Source organism: Astatotilapia calliptera, chromosome 9 (genome assembly GCF_964374335.1).
Source record: "Astatotilapia calliptera chromosome 9, fAstCal68.1, whole genome shotgun sequence".
Lineage (NCBI taxonomy): Eukaryota > Metazoa > Chordata > Actinopteri > Cichliformes > Cichlidae > Astatotilapia > Astatotilapia calliptera.
In genome coordinates this window covers 22,359,300-22,377,119 of record NC_137430.1, presented here as the reverse complement: position 1 = coordinate 22,377,119, position 17,820 = coordinate 22,359,300, and the positions used below count along the sequence as shown (strand labels likewise).

The following is a 17,820-nucleotide window of genomic DNA, read 5'->3' as shown; positions in this document are numbered from 1 at the left end:
TCACTGCTATCATTAGCAGACTCTCTATGTGGAAGAAATAATGCAACAAGCTGATTTTTCTTGATATTTTACCACGAATTGTGTTGTAGGCTACGGTTCTCTTGAAACATGTCTTCAGCTCCCACACTTTCTCCACCATTGTTCCACTCTGTCACCCTGTCACATTATTCTGCACTGTCGTATGCTCTACCTACCTCCTACCCTGTCTGGCCACATCTCCTCTAGCGCCTCCTCCTCCCTGCACAGCCTGAGGCGGGGCTGGGGGTCAGGACTTGTAGACTTCCTCTAATTTGGGTCAGTGCGATCCAATTCAGCGGTCGTTACAAAGTAGCTCAGTGTCACACATCACCACTATCACCACCACCTCCCCGCATCTCCCCTATCCTATCTCGGGCACAGGATGTGTCGGCAACCCCACATTAGAGCTAAAGGTACCACCATTCGAACCCCCCCTGTTATCAGCTAGCAATGTTATTGTTCCGTTGATCTGATTCTTTATAACTCAATATTTTTACATTATTTCATTCAACTCAAAGTCAATAAACTGCACCCTAACACGTACTTTGCATGCCAGCAACAGAAACAGTGTTACTGTTTTAATAATGATGCTGTTACTAAATTCCTGCACGTGTTCCCTAACAGTAACATCTCTCTGCATTAATACTAACACAACTTTCAGCCTTTGGATGTCACTCATTCACTGGCTGGCTTTGCGCTGAGCAGCATGCTTTGTTATCCCTTGTGAAACACTCTTAGCAAGAATGCCAGTGCACATATATTTTAAGAAGAAAGATGTGTTGTTGATGACACATCCTTTTCTGCTGGAATAATGTGTTACTTCAACACAGTCTTCAAGGCTGATTCATCATTAGAAAAACGAGTTGTGATGCTCATATGTGCAAGGAGACAGTTACTTCAGGGTCCTTAGGGACTAGTAAAGCGCTATATAAATACAGGCCATTTACCATTTAGTTTAACAAATAGATGCCTTACTGTGCCTGAGACTTTGCTGCTTAACTAAATTGTGCCCATAAGAGGAGGATTATGCTGGTTTTTGAAGGAAACCATGAACTTTTGCACACAAACGTCAGATTTGGGCATTTTCACAATCAGAATAGTTTTACTTTCTTAGAACAAAAAAACTAAGATGAGATTCCAAAGGAAATTCTTTTTGGGGGGTATTTTACAACTGTTACTGAAACCACACAGACCGATGCAGCAAATGCAAATAGATTGTTTCAGCACAACAATCAGCAGTTTTTTATATGACAAACCTATAAATTTATACAGCCCGAGTTCCCAAAAAGCTGGAATGCTGTGTAAAACCTCCATTAAAAACAGGATGCAATGATTTTAAAATCTGATAAAACCATATTTTATTCACAATAGAACATAAAAAAATGAGTGTTTAATGTGAGACATTTAATTTCATGAAAAATATTAGTTCATTTTGAGTTTGATGGTAACAGGTAAGTAGTATGACTGTATAAAAAGATCATCTTAAAGAGTTAGAGGTTCTCAAAAATAGAGATGGGTCAGTCAGTCAGATCTGTAAGATAAATCGGTGTACAACTTGAAGTCAAAAGAGCTTCAGGCCCTCAAGTGGCACTGCATTAAAAACAGACATAATTCTGTCGCGGGTTGGCCTCACTGAAATCACTGTCTGTTATACAGGTCACTAAGCAGAGCGAGCTTGTTATCAGTGCTCAGTTCAAAAGCCTGCATCTGTGAAGGTATGGAGGTCCATTAGTGCCTATGGAATTGGCGTCTTGCCCATCTGGGAAGACACTATAGATGCTGAAAGGTATATACAGGTTGTAGAGCAACAAATATTCCCATCCAGATTCTTTTTCAGGGAAGCCCTCGTGTATTTCAGCAAGACAATGCTAAACCCCACACTGCATCTACTGAACAACAGCATGGCTTCATAGGAGAAGGGTCGAGGTGCTGCCTTTCACCAAGTCAAAACATATTCAACACATCATGAAATGAAAAATACAGCAAAGAAGCCCCAGGACTGTTGATCAGCTAGTGTTCTTTATCAGACAAGAATGGGACAGCATGGCCCTGTTCCAATTTTTTGAGATGTGTTGCAACAATCAAATTCAAATTGACCTTATTTCTTCTTAAAAAGGCACTTTTTCTCAGTTTAAACACTTGACATTCAGTTCAGTTCAATTCAATTAAGTTTTATTTTTATAGCACCAAATCACAACAACAGTCGCCTCAAGGCGGTAGACCCTGCAATAATGCATACAGAGAAAAACCCAGCAATCATATGATCCACTATGAGCAAGTACTTTGGGACAGTGGGAAGGAAAAACTCCCTTTTAACAGGAAGAAACCTCCGGCAGAACCAGGTTCAGGGAGGGGCATCTGCTACGACCAGTTGGGGTGAGAGAAGGAAGACTATGATCTACTGTGTATAAAATACAAATTTATGGGATTTGTAAATCAATGCATTCTGCTTTTAATTTACATTTTTTGGTACTGGAATTTTACAATGTGCCACCAAAACACTGAAATAACCTTTGAGTTCACTTGCAACTGAAGGAAAACTCAGAGTAATTAAAACACAGCACTACCACCCGTGAATTAGATCATGGTGTGCTGTTACATTTGGTCTCGATATACAACTTACATCACTTTTGGAGCTGTAATCTAAGAGATGATGGAATCTGTTGGCATTGTTTCTAAAGTCATGAGTTTTTTCATTAAGGGCCAGAGCAAAGCCGCGCACCCACATTATTGGCCGGCTGTTCTGTGTTACGTGCCTGCGTGCTCTCATAATCCCAATTGAAGCCTGCTAACATGGATGTCACCTGCTGGTCATCTTGTCTTCATTTCCACTCCCAGTCAGATGAAGACATTGTTCTGTATTTGACTGCCAGTTCAGCAAATATTGCTTTTTAATGTTTTTGTGCTTGTTTCTTCTTATTCTGTTCTCTTAATGTGGTGCGATTGAGAAATGAGCTGTGGATGGATTTGTGCCTGTTTTTAAAAAAGCTTCTTCTGCTTTTCTCTGCTAACACCCGTAGGGGGCGGCATCCTACACGGTGTGTTGCCGAAGATGGGGCCGGGGGGTAACGTGGGACAACTAACTGAGCACAGGCCACGCTGGACGGGAACGCATGACACTGTCCAGTTCCCTCCCAACACTATGCAAAAGCGCAATAAAGCTCAAGCTGACAGTGAATCCAGGGAAGGGGCCAGGGCTGCTAGCTCAGACCTCACAGACCCTGACCCCAGGGAGACTAAAAACAAGTGGGGCAAGAGAGGTGATGGGTCCCGGGCCCCTGAGCTGGCAAAAGACATGCACTCAGAGCCTGTGTCAGGCCCAATTCCTGAATCACATACTGACACAATCACAGCTGCACACTGTGACCCAGTAACTGCTGAGGCTCAGGATCAGGCTGTGGAGACAGCTGATGAGCCTGACGCCTCGCAGGCACGTAAGTTCTCAGTAGATGGTAATCGGGAGAAAGCGAAGCCCCAGAGAGAGTCAGCAGGTGAGCACCGAGGAAAACCTTTTGTCAAATCCAAATAAAACCACAAAGAAAAGTACAGTTTTTACCCACTTAAGAGCCATAAAAATATATTCTGCCCTGACTTCACATCAGTTTTGTAGGTACAAATAGTAACTTGGCTCTTTTTGAAGGTAAGTCAGTCCAATTCACCGCCAAACCTGGGTTTAACTCATGCTTTCTGGCCGCCACCAAAACCCTAACTTATATGTGTAGTGTCAATCACCTCAGGACCTGCCACTCCTCTGATTACCCAGAGCACTTTAACACACAAAGACACCAAAGCAATTCATGGCAGGAGCCCCTTAATCACACCCTGTACTCGAAAAGTGGGTCATCCAACCAAGAGAACACTTGTGACCTGAGACCTTTTTGGGAGTGCACTCTGGACTTAATCAGACACCCACCTCCCAGACGCTTTGACCACATTCTCACTCCTAATCAGGAGAGGGTATAAAGTTCATGTGACTATTTGTACTCGACAGGCTGCTTTATTATCACAGTGTTACTTGATCCTGCTTTTGTGGAGACCTTTGGCTCCCAGTCATTCCTTTAACCTGGTCTCTGAAATCGCTGTGCCCTTTGTTACCAGGAATACAGTGTAACAAGCAACATGTAACTGCACACTTTCTGACTCAGTGTATAAAACAGTGGTTTCTAAATTAGACTAATCTGTATTTATCTTTTGAATCTGGAACTAGAGAAAAATAATTTAATAATCTTACGGCTGCTGACTTCATAGTTAGAGTGCAGACATAACAATTAACTCCCAAAATCTCAATGTCACTGAGCATTAAGGTTACAAATGTGTTGGGTTGGACGAGATGTTGTTACAGCAGGTATTAACCTACAACTGTCTCTGAACCCACTATCCAGTAATCTTTAACATTGTAAGGAGAGTAACTGCTGGTGAGTTCCTGCTGTAAACTGTTTCCAATAATGGGACACTGAAGCTCTTCACAGGGAAAAAAGAGGTGTGGGAATTAAAAGTATCAAATCTTTTGTGGCGCTTCAGTTTCCCATTACGTCAGTTTTCACGCCGAGGTTTTGCCGTATTAATTTGCGATTTGCGTCTCAGCCTCTCCCGCTCCACCCTATGGCATCACCATCCTGGAGTGCGTGCGCGACTCCATGGTGCTGGCCTGGAAACAGCCAACTTTCATCGGAGGCGCTGACATCACCGGTTACTTTGTGGATTACCGTGAGGTCATCGATGGCGTGCCGGGAAAGTGGCACGAGGCCAACATTAAGGCTGTCAGCGAGAGGGCCTACAGGGTGGGTTGATATGAAAAAACACCATCCGAGCCTGAAGTTATATGTGCTGAATGTGCAAGGGGCGAGTGTCTTTGTGTCTTTGTTTCCAGGTGTCCGATCTGAAGGAGAATAAGAAGTACCAGTTTCAGGTGCGAGCAGCCAACATGGCTGGTGTCGGCATCCCGTCGCTGCCCAGTAATACCTTCCTGTGTGAAGAATGGACCATTGCTGTCCCAGGTTGGTTGGGCCACATGTTTCACCAACTGAGAGAATATTTTAATGAACCATTTGATGAACAAAAACAAACAAAAAAAAAACCTCCCAATGCACACTGCTTTATTTTTCTGTCACCGATGTTGCACATAAATACAACTATATCAGAGAAATATGGTAAATGATACAAAAAAAATGAATTATTAGATAATTTGGTAACTTTTAATGTTGAAGAAAGTCACTTTATGTTATAAATATAAGAAAAAATACCAAAACAAATGTTCATCATCCATGAAAATGTCTTAATTGTACATATTTCTCCTGTTTGCCATTTATTCCTGCTGTACCCACAATTTTGTTGTACATGTATAATTACGATAAAGTTCTATTCTATTCTATTCTATTGGAATTGTGAACTAAATATTTACATGTTATAGACACGGTTTCTGACAACACTATCACTTTAGGGATTTACAGAACCTTGAAAGTGACTGAGTAAACAGGATTTGTTATTTAGCCTCAGTCATCTTTCTGGGCTGCAGGACCTCCACATGATCTGCAGATTAGAGAGGCGCGGAACGACTCTCTGGTATTGCTATGGAAACCACCTGTGTACCAGGGCCGCGATCCTGTCAACGGGTTCTATGTTGACATCAAGGAAGCAGATGCACCAGAGGAGGCGTGGAGAGGAGTCAACACCAAAGCCTTAGAAAAGACATATACAAAGGTGCTAATCAGGAGTGCATTTATCTGAGAGATTCCCAAGTTTTAGCAGGATATCACAAATATATTTCAACATTTCTTTCTTTCTTTTTTTTGCAGATTAAGGATCTTAAGGAGGGAGAGAAGTATGTGTTCCGTGTGCGTGCTCAGAATAAAGCTGGAGTAGGAAAAGTCTCAGACGTGACAGAGCCGGTTCCCGCTCTGACCAAACCAGGTGGGATGAAATGATGGAACAAGTGAAGGTGACACTACAAAATTTGAGCAGATGAGATTTTTACCTTCTTGTTTTTTTAGGCACGAAAGAGATAGTCGTAGATGTCGACGACGACGGTGTCATCTCCCTGAACTTTGAATGTGGCAACATGACCCCCGACTCCAAGTTTGTGTGGTCCAAAAACTACGAGGACATCACAGACACCTCCCGCCTGACCACAGAGACCAAGGGAACCAAGTGAGATGGCAACATTTTTAACATTAAGACTATTTGAGCATCCCTCTCACCTCTCATGTCACGAATGCTGTGTTTCCTCTGCAGGTCTAAAGTTGTTTTCAATCGTCCCGGGGAGGAGGACATTGGAGTTTACTCATGTCTTGTCACTCACACTGACGGTGCTTCATCCAGCTACACTCTCTCTGAGGAAGGTGGGTTTGAAAATTGAGAGAAAAGAAGATTTTTCATATTACATGATGTGTTGCTTTTCTCATCTTGAATCCTGAATCTCTTCTTGTTTTCTTTTCAGAGTTAAAGAGGCTGCTGGAGATCAGTCATGACCACAAATTCCCCAGTGAGTGCTTCACATGGTATTTCTGCTTTATTTAGTGGTTTGTCATGAACTGGACGGACTTTCTAACTATTTCTTCATCACTTTCTTTACACCAGTTATTCCTCTGAAGTCAGATCTAGCTGTGGAGCTGCTGGAAAAGGGCCGCGTTCGCTTTTGGCTGCAGGCGGAGAAGATGTCCAATAACGGCAAAGTCGATTATGTTTTCAATGATAATGTTGTCTCTCAGGGGGAGGTCAGTGAGAATCTGCGTTCAGATATTTTACTTGTGTGCTCTACCTGTGTTTTAAAGTAAAAAATTTGCTGCTTTATTTGGGGTGGTAGAAATATAAGATGAACTTTGACAAGAACACCGGTGTGATTGAGATGACCATGGAGTCTCTGACCCCGGCGGATGAGGGCACGTACACCTTCCAGCTGCAGGATGGAAAAGCTACCAACCAGTCCAGCTTGGTACTGATAGGGGATGGTATGTTTATTTAAAAAAAAAAAAGAAAAAAGAAAACGTGACTTTTAATTGTGAATGAATGTGTACAGTCAAGGATAAAAAGCTCAGAACGTTATCCATATAAAATAATTTAACACTCTGCCACGCTGGGTATATTTTGATTAGGTTTGATAGAAAGTGGCAACCCTACAAATTAAATTAAATAATATCTCTCATGTGAAACAACCAAAACGATTTTACTTTCAGCAGTAAAGCAGACTGTACCAGAGGCCATTATGGCTCAGGTGGTGGATGGTTTGATACCTGCTCCTTCCAGTCTGTCTGCAAGCATTATTAAATAAGTGTCCTAAGGCCAGATATTGAATCCCAATTAGTCCTCTTCATGTTTCTCATTGGCATGATCACTTAAATATGGTTAAAGTGGCTTTTAGTAGGAAGCACAAAACCAAATTCTGACCCTACCATCAGAATGTTGCACCAGAAATTGATACATAACAAACCAACAGTGTTTTTCCAATCTTCTGTTGTCCAGATTTGGTGAGGCCGTGCAAACTGTAGCCTTAGTTTCTTGTTCTTAGCAGAGAGGAGTGGCACATCTTCTACTGTAGCCCATCTGCTTCAAGACTGGACGCGTTGTGTGTTCTGAGATGCTCTTTTGCGTACCTTGGTCATAACAAATAGTTATTGGTAAAAGGACTTATATAGTGCTTTTCTATTATAGTTGAGGATTAAAAGTGCTATATAAAAACATTTATATAACATACTTATTCGTCCATTGAGGCAAGCACTTTTTTCTAGTGTTTTCTAATTAACATTCACACTCCAATAAATGCATCGGAGAGCAACTCAAGGTTCAGAAGATGAGCCAGGGATCAAACACACAATCTTCTGATTAGCAGATGACCTGCTCTACTTCCTGAGCTGCAGGGTGGCTTTTCTCTTCCGACCTCTAAGATCAAAGTGGCATTATCTCACATCCTAGAGATGGTTGTTTGGGTAAAATCCCACCAGTTTCTGAAAATACTGAGCCACACATTCAAAGTCACTTAAATCATTCTTTTCCATTCTGATGCTTGATTTGAACAAGAGTTTTTCTTAACCATGTCTGCATGCCTAAATGCATTGAGTTGCTGCAATTATTTGATATTTTGATAGAGCAGTTTAACAGGTTTAGCTCATAAAGTGTCTGGTGAGAACTCAACATCTGCAACATATGAACACTAGAGGGCACTGAAACATTTTAGAAATCATGTTGTAATAGCTCCAGCTAAATTCTAATTTCATTTAATTGCACTTAATGGTATCTGTGTTGTTTTAAACCACAATTTATGAAAACTGTCATTTGTGTATTTTTCAGTGTTCAAGCAGCTGCAGAAGGAATCAGAGTTCCAGAGAAAGGAGTATTTCCGAAAACAAGGTAAGCGCCTGAGCACAAGAGTATTTTAATGACTGATGGATCTGTGTTATTCTCAGAGGCTTAATCTTTTTCTTCAACATTTAAAACAGAACAAAAAATATAAAAGCTGACAGTAACTCACACAGAAGATGCTGAAACCAGCAAATTTGGAATTTTTGCTTAAAAGTGATGAAGATTCATTAATCAGATTAACAGCTCTATGAAAATTTTCACAGAATTGAGTTTTCATTATTTGCCCGATTGTCATCATTTTACCTGCGACGTTTGTTCCAGGCCCTCACTTTATCGAGTACTTGAGTTGGGAAGTGACACCAGAATGCTGCGTTGTACTCAAATGCAAGGTGAGCCTGTGTTTTAGAGATTTTACTTGTACATTTTTTTCTTTTTTAATGTAACTGAGCTCTGAAAACATCATCCTGCTGTGCTGGAATTCAGGTGGGCAACATGAAGAAGGAGACCTCTGCACTGTGGCACAAAGACAGACACCAGATCAAAGTGGACGAGCACCTCGGCTTTGCAGAGGGAGTGCTGAAACTGGAAATTGCTCAGGTGAGAGTGTGAGAAAGTGAAGTGTGAATATCCGTATATATGTGTGTATATTTCTGTACTGTATAACCACCTTTGAATTCATTTGCATATATGGCTGTAAATGTGCTGCTCTGTTTCCCTCTGTGTGGATCTTTCTGTCCTTACCTTCCAACAGAGACAGGAATATGTACTATATACATGGAGGGCTGACTGGGCACAGGTGAAAAAAAGTCAAGAGAAAATAAATATTTTCAAAATAAAACAGGAAACAAGCCAGACATTTGAACTGCTCTGTCACAATCTCTGTCTTCTCTTTTCATCTAACCCATCTCTGTCCCTTATCTACTGTATAACTCACGAACCCCTCACATCCCATCGTGTCGTATTGTCTGTAAACGTCTGTCCAATTATGACATGCTTTCCTCACAGGTAATTCAGCATATAAACATGATGTCACATGTGTCCCATTGCAGCGCGACCTCCCCGCAGACACAGCAGACATTGTCGACAGCCCGATCTGGAGAAGACTTAAAGTTGGGATCAGTTATCTGTTGTGACCGTGGGCCAACGGCCACCTCTGGTTTTCCCGTTTTTGCCTGAGAATGCTTTTCTTTTTTTTTCGTAGCTGTTGTTCGCCTCTTATTTTTGCTTTTGCGTCATATACGTGTGCACTGCAGCGCCCCTAGCTGAAGAGAAGCGCTTGCCTTTTTCAGACGAATACGCTTAATTTCCTTTTGCAAAACCTTCCTGAGCTAATTTGCTGTTGCATTTTTGCTGTCAGATTTCCAAGAAGGATGCTGGTGTGTATGAGGTGATTCTGAAGGATGACAGAGGACAGGACACCTCCACCCTGAATCTGACAGACCAAGGTAACTTTGTATGGCAATACAACAATGAAATCAGAAACAAATGCAGCAAATGAACCACTTAGGGTGATAAAATGTGTCTTTTTTTTAAGGTTTCAAAGACTTGATGAATGAAGTTTTCAGTGTTATCGGTAAGAAGAAATATTTAGTCCACAGATGATGTACATATTTAACCCAACACACATTAAATAAGGATGTTTGTCTTTGCAGCCAATTCCTCCACTCCACTGAAGATCACAAGCACAGATGAGGGCATTAGACTCTACACCTTTGTCAGCTACTACAACGACTTGCTCCAAGTCACATGGCACTACAAGTAGGTTCTTGGTTGATTGACATGAACAAAACAAGCAACTTTTAATCAAGTCTATACCTGATGTATATTCAATTTTCAGTTGTGAGTTGTCAGGATTAAACCAAGTGTTCATCTTATCAGACGCTTCTGTGCTTTTGTGTCACAAAGTGGCCTTTAACATATACGTTTTTCATATCGTCTCTCTGACAGGGATTCAGCAATTGCCTTTTCTGACCGCATAAAGAGCGGCGTGGTCGGGGAGCAGCTGTGGCTTCAGATCACAGAGCCCACAGAGAAAGACATGGGCAAATATGCCATCGAGTTCTACGATGGAAAAGGTGGCCTCAGGAGGACCGTTGACCTCTCTGGTCAAGGTGAGTGTCTAAGTGACTTTATAACTGGGCTGATTTCACATCTTAAACTTTTTTCATCTTGCCAGCTTCCAACATGTTTACATGATGTGAAAAGTTTGATTTTCTTTTGTAGGAATTATCACCTCAGTTATCAGTTAGATTTCTTTAACGTGATGTTTTGCAATTATTGTATGCTGTGCGACACAAAGATGTGTCTTGGCCTGTAAAACTGATTCTTACAACTTTTGTTTTACAGCATTTGATGATGCTTTTGCAGAATTCCAGAGACTCAAGTAAGTCATTAACCAGCCTATAACTAACATTTCTTTTCTGTATGTAGCCACAGTCCCAGCAAAGCTTTTCTCATATAAGGAAAAATGATGTAAAGAATGTCACTTGTCATTCTCAACTTTGACCTAATTTGTCATTCTCTCCTCAGAGCTGCTGCTATTGCAGAGAGAAGTAAGTAGTACTCTGTTTACAATAGCTCCACTTCTTTAATATTTGGCCTTTTCAGATCTGATAATGAAGATGCTGAATCTTCATGAAGCCGGGTTGCAAATATATTGCTTTTAAATCAGTTTCAAATTATGTAGCTAACTTTACTGTGACTAAAAGTACAACCAGGGCTCAGTAACTTGACTATTAATATGATTTCAGTTCCTCAATTTATTTTCTTCCTCCACTTCCGTTGACTTAAAGTATAACATGTTGTAGAAAGCAAACATTTTTTACATTCCTAGTTAGAGTCATTTGTGTATTTGATTTGTGTCAACTACTTAAACTGAGTTATAGAAGTAACAAAGGATAAGTCACGTGCTGACATGATACAAAGAAACACCCTCTGTCAATTTTAAAAACTCATCTAATCCATAGAAAAGGTCTAAAAATGAGTTAAATGCAACTTTAGATGAACAACAACACATGACATATTACTTAATGCCATTGAAGTAATTCTTTTGTCTATGACTTCATCAGTGCATCACATCGCTGTGGTTATATACTGGTATATGCACAACTCTCTTAAGGTTGGACTTGGACTGGACCACTGCAGCACATTGATATTTTTTCTTATTCAGCTGATCTGTTGTAGATTTGCTGCTGTGCTTGGGATCATTGTCGTGTTGCAAGATTCAATTTCAGCCAAACTTTAGCTGTCAGACAGACGACCTCACATTTGACTCTAGAATACTTCGGTATACAAAGAGTTAGTGGTGGACTCACTGACTGCAAGATGCCCGGTTCCTGTGGGTGGAAAGCAAACTCAAATCATCACCCCTCCACCACTGTGCCGACAGTCGGTATGAGGTGTTGATTATTGCTAAATGTGGCTCTTTGCATTATGACCAAACAATTCTACTTCGGTCTTGTCTATCCAAGGAAGTCTTGTGATTTGTTCAGATCGAACTTGCTCAGCTGTGGTGCCATGTTCCTCTTGGCAATTCTTCAAAACAACCCATAGTCTTAGCCTATAGAGTCTGAGATGCAGCTCTTGAGTTTTCTGGAATATCTCTGAGCATTGCACGGTCTGATCTTACAATGAATTTGGCAATAATCTTGAATGTTTTCTGCTTGTGAATAACCTTTCTCTGTCACGGTTGCCGCTGGCCAACTGTGGGGATGTGAGGAAGGAGGACCCAGGCGCAGAGCTTTGAATGCAAACAGTGGAAAACACAACAATAAATACTCAGTGCGTTCCAGACTCCCGTGACATGTCCTCTTCCCAGTGCCAGTGTTCCTGTCTCCGCTTCTCAGTGTTTGAGCACCCCGTGCTCACTGCCCTCTAGTCTCCACGCTTCTCCTGGGGAAATAACGGGCAGGCAGCTGTAAGACACACGCAATGCGGCAGACTAACCTTACTGACTGGACGAGAGACTAACGTGAAGTCACGCAATGATCCAGCGTCGGCGAGAGCTCCACCACACTCTTACAGTGCGCCCCAGGGTGGCTGTGGCTACAATGTAGCTTGCCATCACCAGTGTGTGAATGTGTGTGTGAATGGGTGGATGACTGAATGTGTAAAGCGCTTTGGGGTCCTTAGGGACTAGTAAAGTGCTATACAAATACAGGCCATTAACCATTAACCATTAAGTAGCTCCTCCGACGGGGCTTCATCAGCTGTGTGATTGTCTTCAGGTGTGGCAAGGCCACACCTACCAGGCCTGAAGGCACCTGTAAACAGGTGCTCCCAGACACACACACACACACACACACACACACACACACACACACACACACACACACACACACACACACACACACACACACACACACACACATACCTGCAAGCAGGGAGAATGAAGGACAGCAACACCAAAAACATATAACGTACAAGTCCATAAATGCTCAGGGACCCTGGATTGCTTAGATCCAGGTCCCTGAGAGTCTCACTGTAGAATATACTGTGTTCATTTGAGGTTGTATTTTAAGACCTGCTAAGAACCAGACTGTTTTTATTATGTCCTGATACATAAAACCTGAGAGTGAGAGGGTGTAGCTATTTTCTTTTTATCATGACTATAAACCTCAGTGGGTCAAAGTGAGCTCTATTCTGTGAAGTTTAAATTAACTCCAGTTAGTACTATAGTTTATTCTAAAAACATTAAGAAAAACTCTTTAAAAAAAAAAAAAAAAAAAATCAGAGATTGTAATTTAAAAAGCCAGTTTACCATATTTATTGCAAATTTAAGTCCATTGCAATAAAATTGGAATGTGTTAAAAACAACAAGCAACAGCCCTGAACATGAATACTAACCCGAAGACTGTTCTGAGCCACATAAAGTCTTTCATGTTAGATAAAAACACAGTTTGCGTGCACTGTGTGCAACATGCTTTGTTTTTGAAAATCATTTTTCATTAGTTAATATTGTTACTTTTCAGATCGTGCTCGAGTAGCAGGAGGCCTCCCTGATGTGGTCACCATACAAGAGGGCAAGGTAAACAGTTTTAGCTGAATTCATGTGGTTTGCACGTCTTCAACTAAGAGTCTTAACCTTTACAGTGACTGCCCTGAGTGTAACTGAGTTGTGCCTTATTTTCCATTCAGGCTCTCAATCTCACCTGCAACATTTCGGGCAACCCCGTGCCAGAGGTCACCTGGCTGAAGAACGACAGAGAGATCACGTCTGATGAGCACTGCATCCTGAAGTTCGAGTCGGGCAAGTTCGCCAGTTTCACCATCACCGGCGTGAACACGTCAGACTCGGGCAAGTACAGCATCCTGGTGAAGAACAAGTACGGCACAGAGAGCGGGGACTTCACCGTAAGTGTGTTCATCCCTGAAGAGGCGGGCGGCAAGAAAAAGTAAAAGCGGTCCAAATCTTGTCGTAAATATGTAAAAATGATGCGTACTGGAAAAAGTTAAAAAGAAAAAAAGATTTTAAAAAAAGAGGTGGTGTTTGATGGTTTGTGTAGAAATCAGTCAAATAAACTCCCGAGGTGATGAAACTGAACACCAAAAAAAGTACAAAGAAAAGAGTTACTTAAGATTATGATTAATACTGTATGTGAACATTTGGTCCAATAATTACAAATCTCACTGAAAATCTGAAGCTTATTTGTGGCTGCCACTATGAAAAAATGTCACGGTTAGTGTGGAATGTCTATTAAAAACATAAATGTTTTTACATTTGCTACAAATTATGTGGATTTCCCAGCAAACCTGACAAGACAAGTACTTCAGACTGCGTGCAGCTGTCAGATTTACTGAAACCGTGTCATTAAATTGTGGGAAAAATCTCACAGAGATGGCACAAATTTCAATTCTATCTTTCTCAACCTGCAAGAAATAAACTAGTTAAGACAGATGTGCCGGGGTTTATTCCGATGGTGTGCTTTGGAAGTAAATATAATTTGTAGCAAAACAGTTAAAAATGTGCGTTTCAGTGAAATTTTAAACTTATGTGTGTTCCACTTTATTCACATTCACTCTAAATGTTATCTTCTGCAGAAAACAGTACAAGTCAGCTCACTGTCTACTCACTATTATTTATATAACACACCATTTTCCCCAGCCCATAATTAGTAATTATCCTGGATGTTGATGCAGTGAAAACTGTGAGGTCACTGTTAATACCAACAATAGAGGTTATTGTTTCTCTTCCTTTTCCCATTTTTTGATGAGACTAATAAAAAAAGCATGTATTTCCCCACCTCCTCCACCTTCTGTCTTTCCTTTCTGAGTCGTTTCACTTTGATTTCAATTCTTCACCTTTTACGTTTCACTCTCTTGTTTCAGTCGAGTTGTTCCGTTTTCACTCCCGATCACTATTTCTGTAGAAGTTGGACAGCCTGAAGATCCACCACCAGCATGGACACAACTCACCCCCTTCACTGTAATCCTGATATTTGTTGTAGGACAATCATTTGCCGTATCCTCAGGATAACGTGACACTCTCTTTACAATGAGCACAAAAGAGGGACACGAAAAAAGTATTGTCTTTTTGTCATAGAGCACAAATATCCAGAACATTTCTAATTAGATAAAAGCCATTTTTACTATTATGTTCTTCAGTCTGAAATGTAATAACAGAACATAAGGGTGTATTTCAGAGCCTAGGGGCCAGATATTTTTCTTATGCATCAGTTGCTGCATGTATAAATACATAACTTTTAGTTTTTAAGTTAGCTCATTATTAAGTTGGTAATGAGATCCTTCTTGCTTCACATTTTGTTTATACTTACCTGAAGTGACAAAACTATTAGTTATACAAGTTTAAATCAAATCTATTTCTACCATATATATATACATAGGCACTATTAAGTCACCAGCTGTATGCCAAATGGTTAAGTATGTTTACCAGTCAATTTTTTAGGTACACAGCTGCTGCAGATTTGTCAGCTGCACATTTATGAAGGAATCTCCCGTTCCACCAGATCCCAATGACGCTTATTAGATTAAGATGTGGTGACCGGGAAGGCCATTTGATTACAGTGAAGTCATCGTCATGATGAAAAAAACAGTTTGAGAAACCTATTTGAACAACTAAAGGGATGGAAATGGTCAGCAACAATACTCGGGTCGGCTGTGTGGGCCTAATTTAGTTAGTGCTAAATCAAAGTGTGCCAAAAAAAATATCCCCCACATCATTACAGAAACAGTAGCAGCAGCCTGAACTGTCTATACAATCAAGGATTAATGCATGGTTTAATGTTATTTAAATCCACTTCAGTTCCTACCAGCCAAATGTTACTGCAGAAATGGAGGTAACATTTTTTCAATGTTCTGTCAATTTTGGTGAACCCATGTGAGCTACAGCTTTAGTTTGATGATGAACATTTGAACAAGCGTACCTAATGAAGCGTCCAGTGAGTGCATATCATATCACATAACCATAAAAAACTTAACAAAGGGTAACTGTATAACTAAGAAATCCTAAGAGATCACAGTTCAACTTGCACCAGAGTTGGACTCATTGAACGTTTCAGCTTGAGAGCATTTTAAAGAGAAAAGATTAAATAATATTTTTGCATCAAATTAAAGACACAATTCTTTGCAATACATCAGCGAATCTCTCATTGCGATCTCTTCTTTCTTTTTTTAGAAAGTTGCAATAATACAAAAACTTTTGTGTTAATGTAAATTAAACTGAGGTGAAGCTGAAATTTAACATTTTGCAAAAACTTTAGTAGCCTAAATAGCTTAATTATGACAGGTTTTATCATTTTCTCTATGAGATGATACTGTTTTAGCCTTCAGCGGTAGGTGTGATCTCACTGAGCTTCATGGGTAAGTAGTTGATTTCACTTTCTGAATGACTGTATGGTGATTAGTTCATGATTGTAGAGCTTTACCACACTGCAATGTCTCCCTTCACTGTGGATGAACTCAGGTGGAGGTCACAGAGGGGACACCTGACTTGGGGGTGACTTCATATTGGACTGATGAAGAGGGAAATGTAGTGTTTGGCTCAAACACACCAAAGGAAAAGATGAAAACCACACTTACTGGAACTAAAATGCAGAAGCGAAAGGGTGAGGAGTTTTCGTTTGTTGTTTAAACACTGGCAAAATTACAGAATGGTGCAATTTTCCCATGACGGGCTGAAATGCTTACTAATAAATATTTCCTTACAGAATCTGTTTCAAAGGCATCGACTGTGAAAAATGTGGAAGACAGAGAGCAGGGCAAAAAAAGCGAGGCACAAAATGCGGGGGACCCTGCAGAAGTTCCTGCTTTAGATTCAGATCAAACTAAAGAGGCAAAAGTAGATTTGATCAACCAAACACTGCCTGTTGACCAATCAGAAGCTTCTGAGCAACCTGCAGACAGTGCAGAGAAGCCTGAAGCAGTGGCTGAGACAACCTGAAATCACTGAATGAATATAAACCCATTATATACTTTGCTGTGGGCTTATCATAACATATTAATAATAACAATATTCCACTTTACACTAAATGAAATGGGATGGTAGTATTTTAATAACCACATACTGTTTTTCAATATGCTGTGTGTATCTTTTTGCTGTATCTGCCTAAATAAAGGAGCTGTTATACTTCTTTGTACTCCATATTGTACTCTTAAGAATATACAGAGTGATGCAGGCTTTCCAGCTTAAAGAGGCGCCTCTCTAGTTTGCACGGACGAATAAAGCAAACATGAGAAATTCTTGTTGTGAAACAGAGCAGAAATGATCCAGATGAACAAGAGTAAAATTTGCAGAGGTCGATTAAGGCAAGGCAAATTTATTTGTATAGCACAATTCAACAACAAGGTGATTCAAAGTGCTTTACAGAGACATTAGAAATAAAAACAAATAAAAAGCATGATTTAAAATTGATTAAAGCAAGCAAACAAACTAACTAACTAAATAACAAACAAACAAACAAAACAGTATATAAAATCAAAACACATAAAATCACAACAGTAGATAAAATCAGTAGTTAAATGTAAGTTTTGAAATTTAAGCTTAAAAGTGTGGATTTGGTGCTTTATTCATTTCATAAAAAGAAATGCAGCTGAGAATAGGTGAGTCTTCAACCTGGATTTAAATAAACTGAGTGTTTCAGCTGATCTGAGGCTTTCTGGGAGTTTGTTAGAGATGTATGGAGCATGAAAGCTGAATGCAGCTTCTCCGTGTCTGGTTCTGACTCTGGGAACTGATAAAAAAACCGGATCCAGATGACCTGAGGGATCTGGAAGGTTCATACTGGGTCAGGAGGTCACTGATGTATTTTGGTCCTAAACCATTCAGAGCTTTATAGGCCAGCATCGGAACTTTAAAGTCTATCCTCTGACGGACAGGCAGCCAGTGTAAGGACCTCAGAGCTGGACTGATGTGGTCCACTTTTTTGGTCTTAGTGAGGACTCGAGCAGCAGAGTTCTGAATGAGCTGCAGCTGTCTGACTGATTTTTTAGGTAGACCTGTAAAGATGCTGTTATAGTAATCAAGCCTACTAAAGATGAATGCGTGGACTA

The 17,820-nt window shown here is 40.5% G+C and overlaps 1 protein-coding gene across 4 annotated transcripts in view; it reads left to right on the top strand.

Annotated features, from left to right (window-relative positions):
• myom1b (myomesin 1b) overlaps positions 1-16,900 on the top strand; it is a 32,948-nt gene extending 16,048 nt beyond the window's left edge. For 2 of the 4 annotated variants that reach the window (XM_080306076.1, XM_080306075.1), the window contains 23 exons: positions 3,039-3,056; positions 4,603-4,799; positions 4,889-5,015; positions 5,534-5,718; positions 5,814-5,928; positions 6,009-6,165; positions 6,250-6,356; positions 6,455-6,499; positions 6,595-6,731; positions 6,821-6,965; positions 8,302-8,361; positions 8,635-8,702; positions 8,797-8,910; positions 9,671-9,758; positions 9,848-9,886; positions 9,966-10,071; positions 10,261-10,424; positions 10,660-10,696; positions 10,843-10,865; positions 13,284-13,339; positions 13,450-13,665; positions 16,235-16,376; positions 16,479-16,900. In XM_080306076.1, coding sequence (XP_080162202.1) covers positions 3,039-3,056; positions 4,603-4,799; positions 4,889-5,015; positions 5,534-5,718; positions 5,814-5,928; positions 6,009-6,165; positions 6,250-6,356; positions 6,455-6,499; positions 6,595-6,731; positions 6,821-6,965; positions 8,302-8,361; positions 8,635-8,702; positions 8,797-8,910; positions 9,671-9,758; positions 9,848-9,886; positions 9,966-10,071; positions 10,261-10,424; positions 10,660-10,696; positions 10,843-10,865; positions 13,284-13,339; positions 13,450-13,665; positions 16,235-16,376; positions 16,479-16,711 — 2,579 coding nt within the window. In that variant the 3' untranslated portion in view covers positions 16,712-16,900. Of the gene's footprint in view, positions 1-3,038; positions 3,057-4,602; positions 4,800-4,888; positions 5,016-5,533; positions 5,719-5,813; positions 5,929-6,008; positions 6,166-6,249; positions 6,357-6,454; positions 6,500-6,594; positions 6,732-6,820; positions 6,966-8,301; positions 8,362-8,634; positions 8,703-8,796; positions 8,911-9,362; positions 9,423-9,670; positions 9,759-9,847; positions 9,887-9,965; positions 10,072-10,260; positions 10,425-10,659; positions 10,697-10,842; positions 10,866-13,283; positions 13,340-13,449; positions 14,555-16,234; positions 16,377-16,478 lie in introns of those variants that run through there. The other 2 variants (XM_080306074.1, XM_026179837.2) reach the window with 2 other exon arrangements.
• Positions 16,901-17,820: the final 920 nt, after the last annotated feature.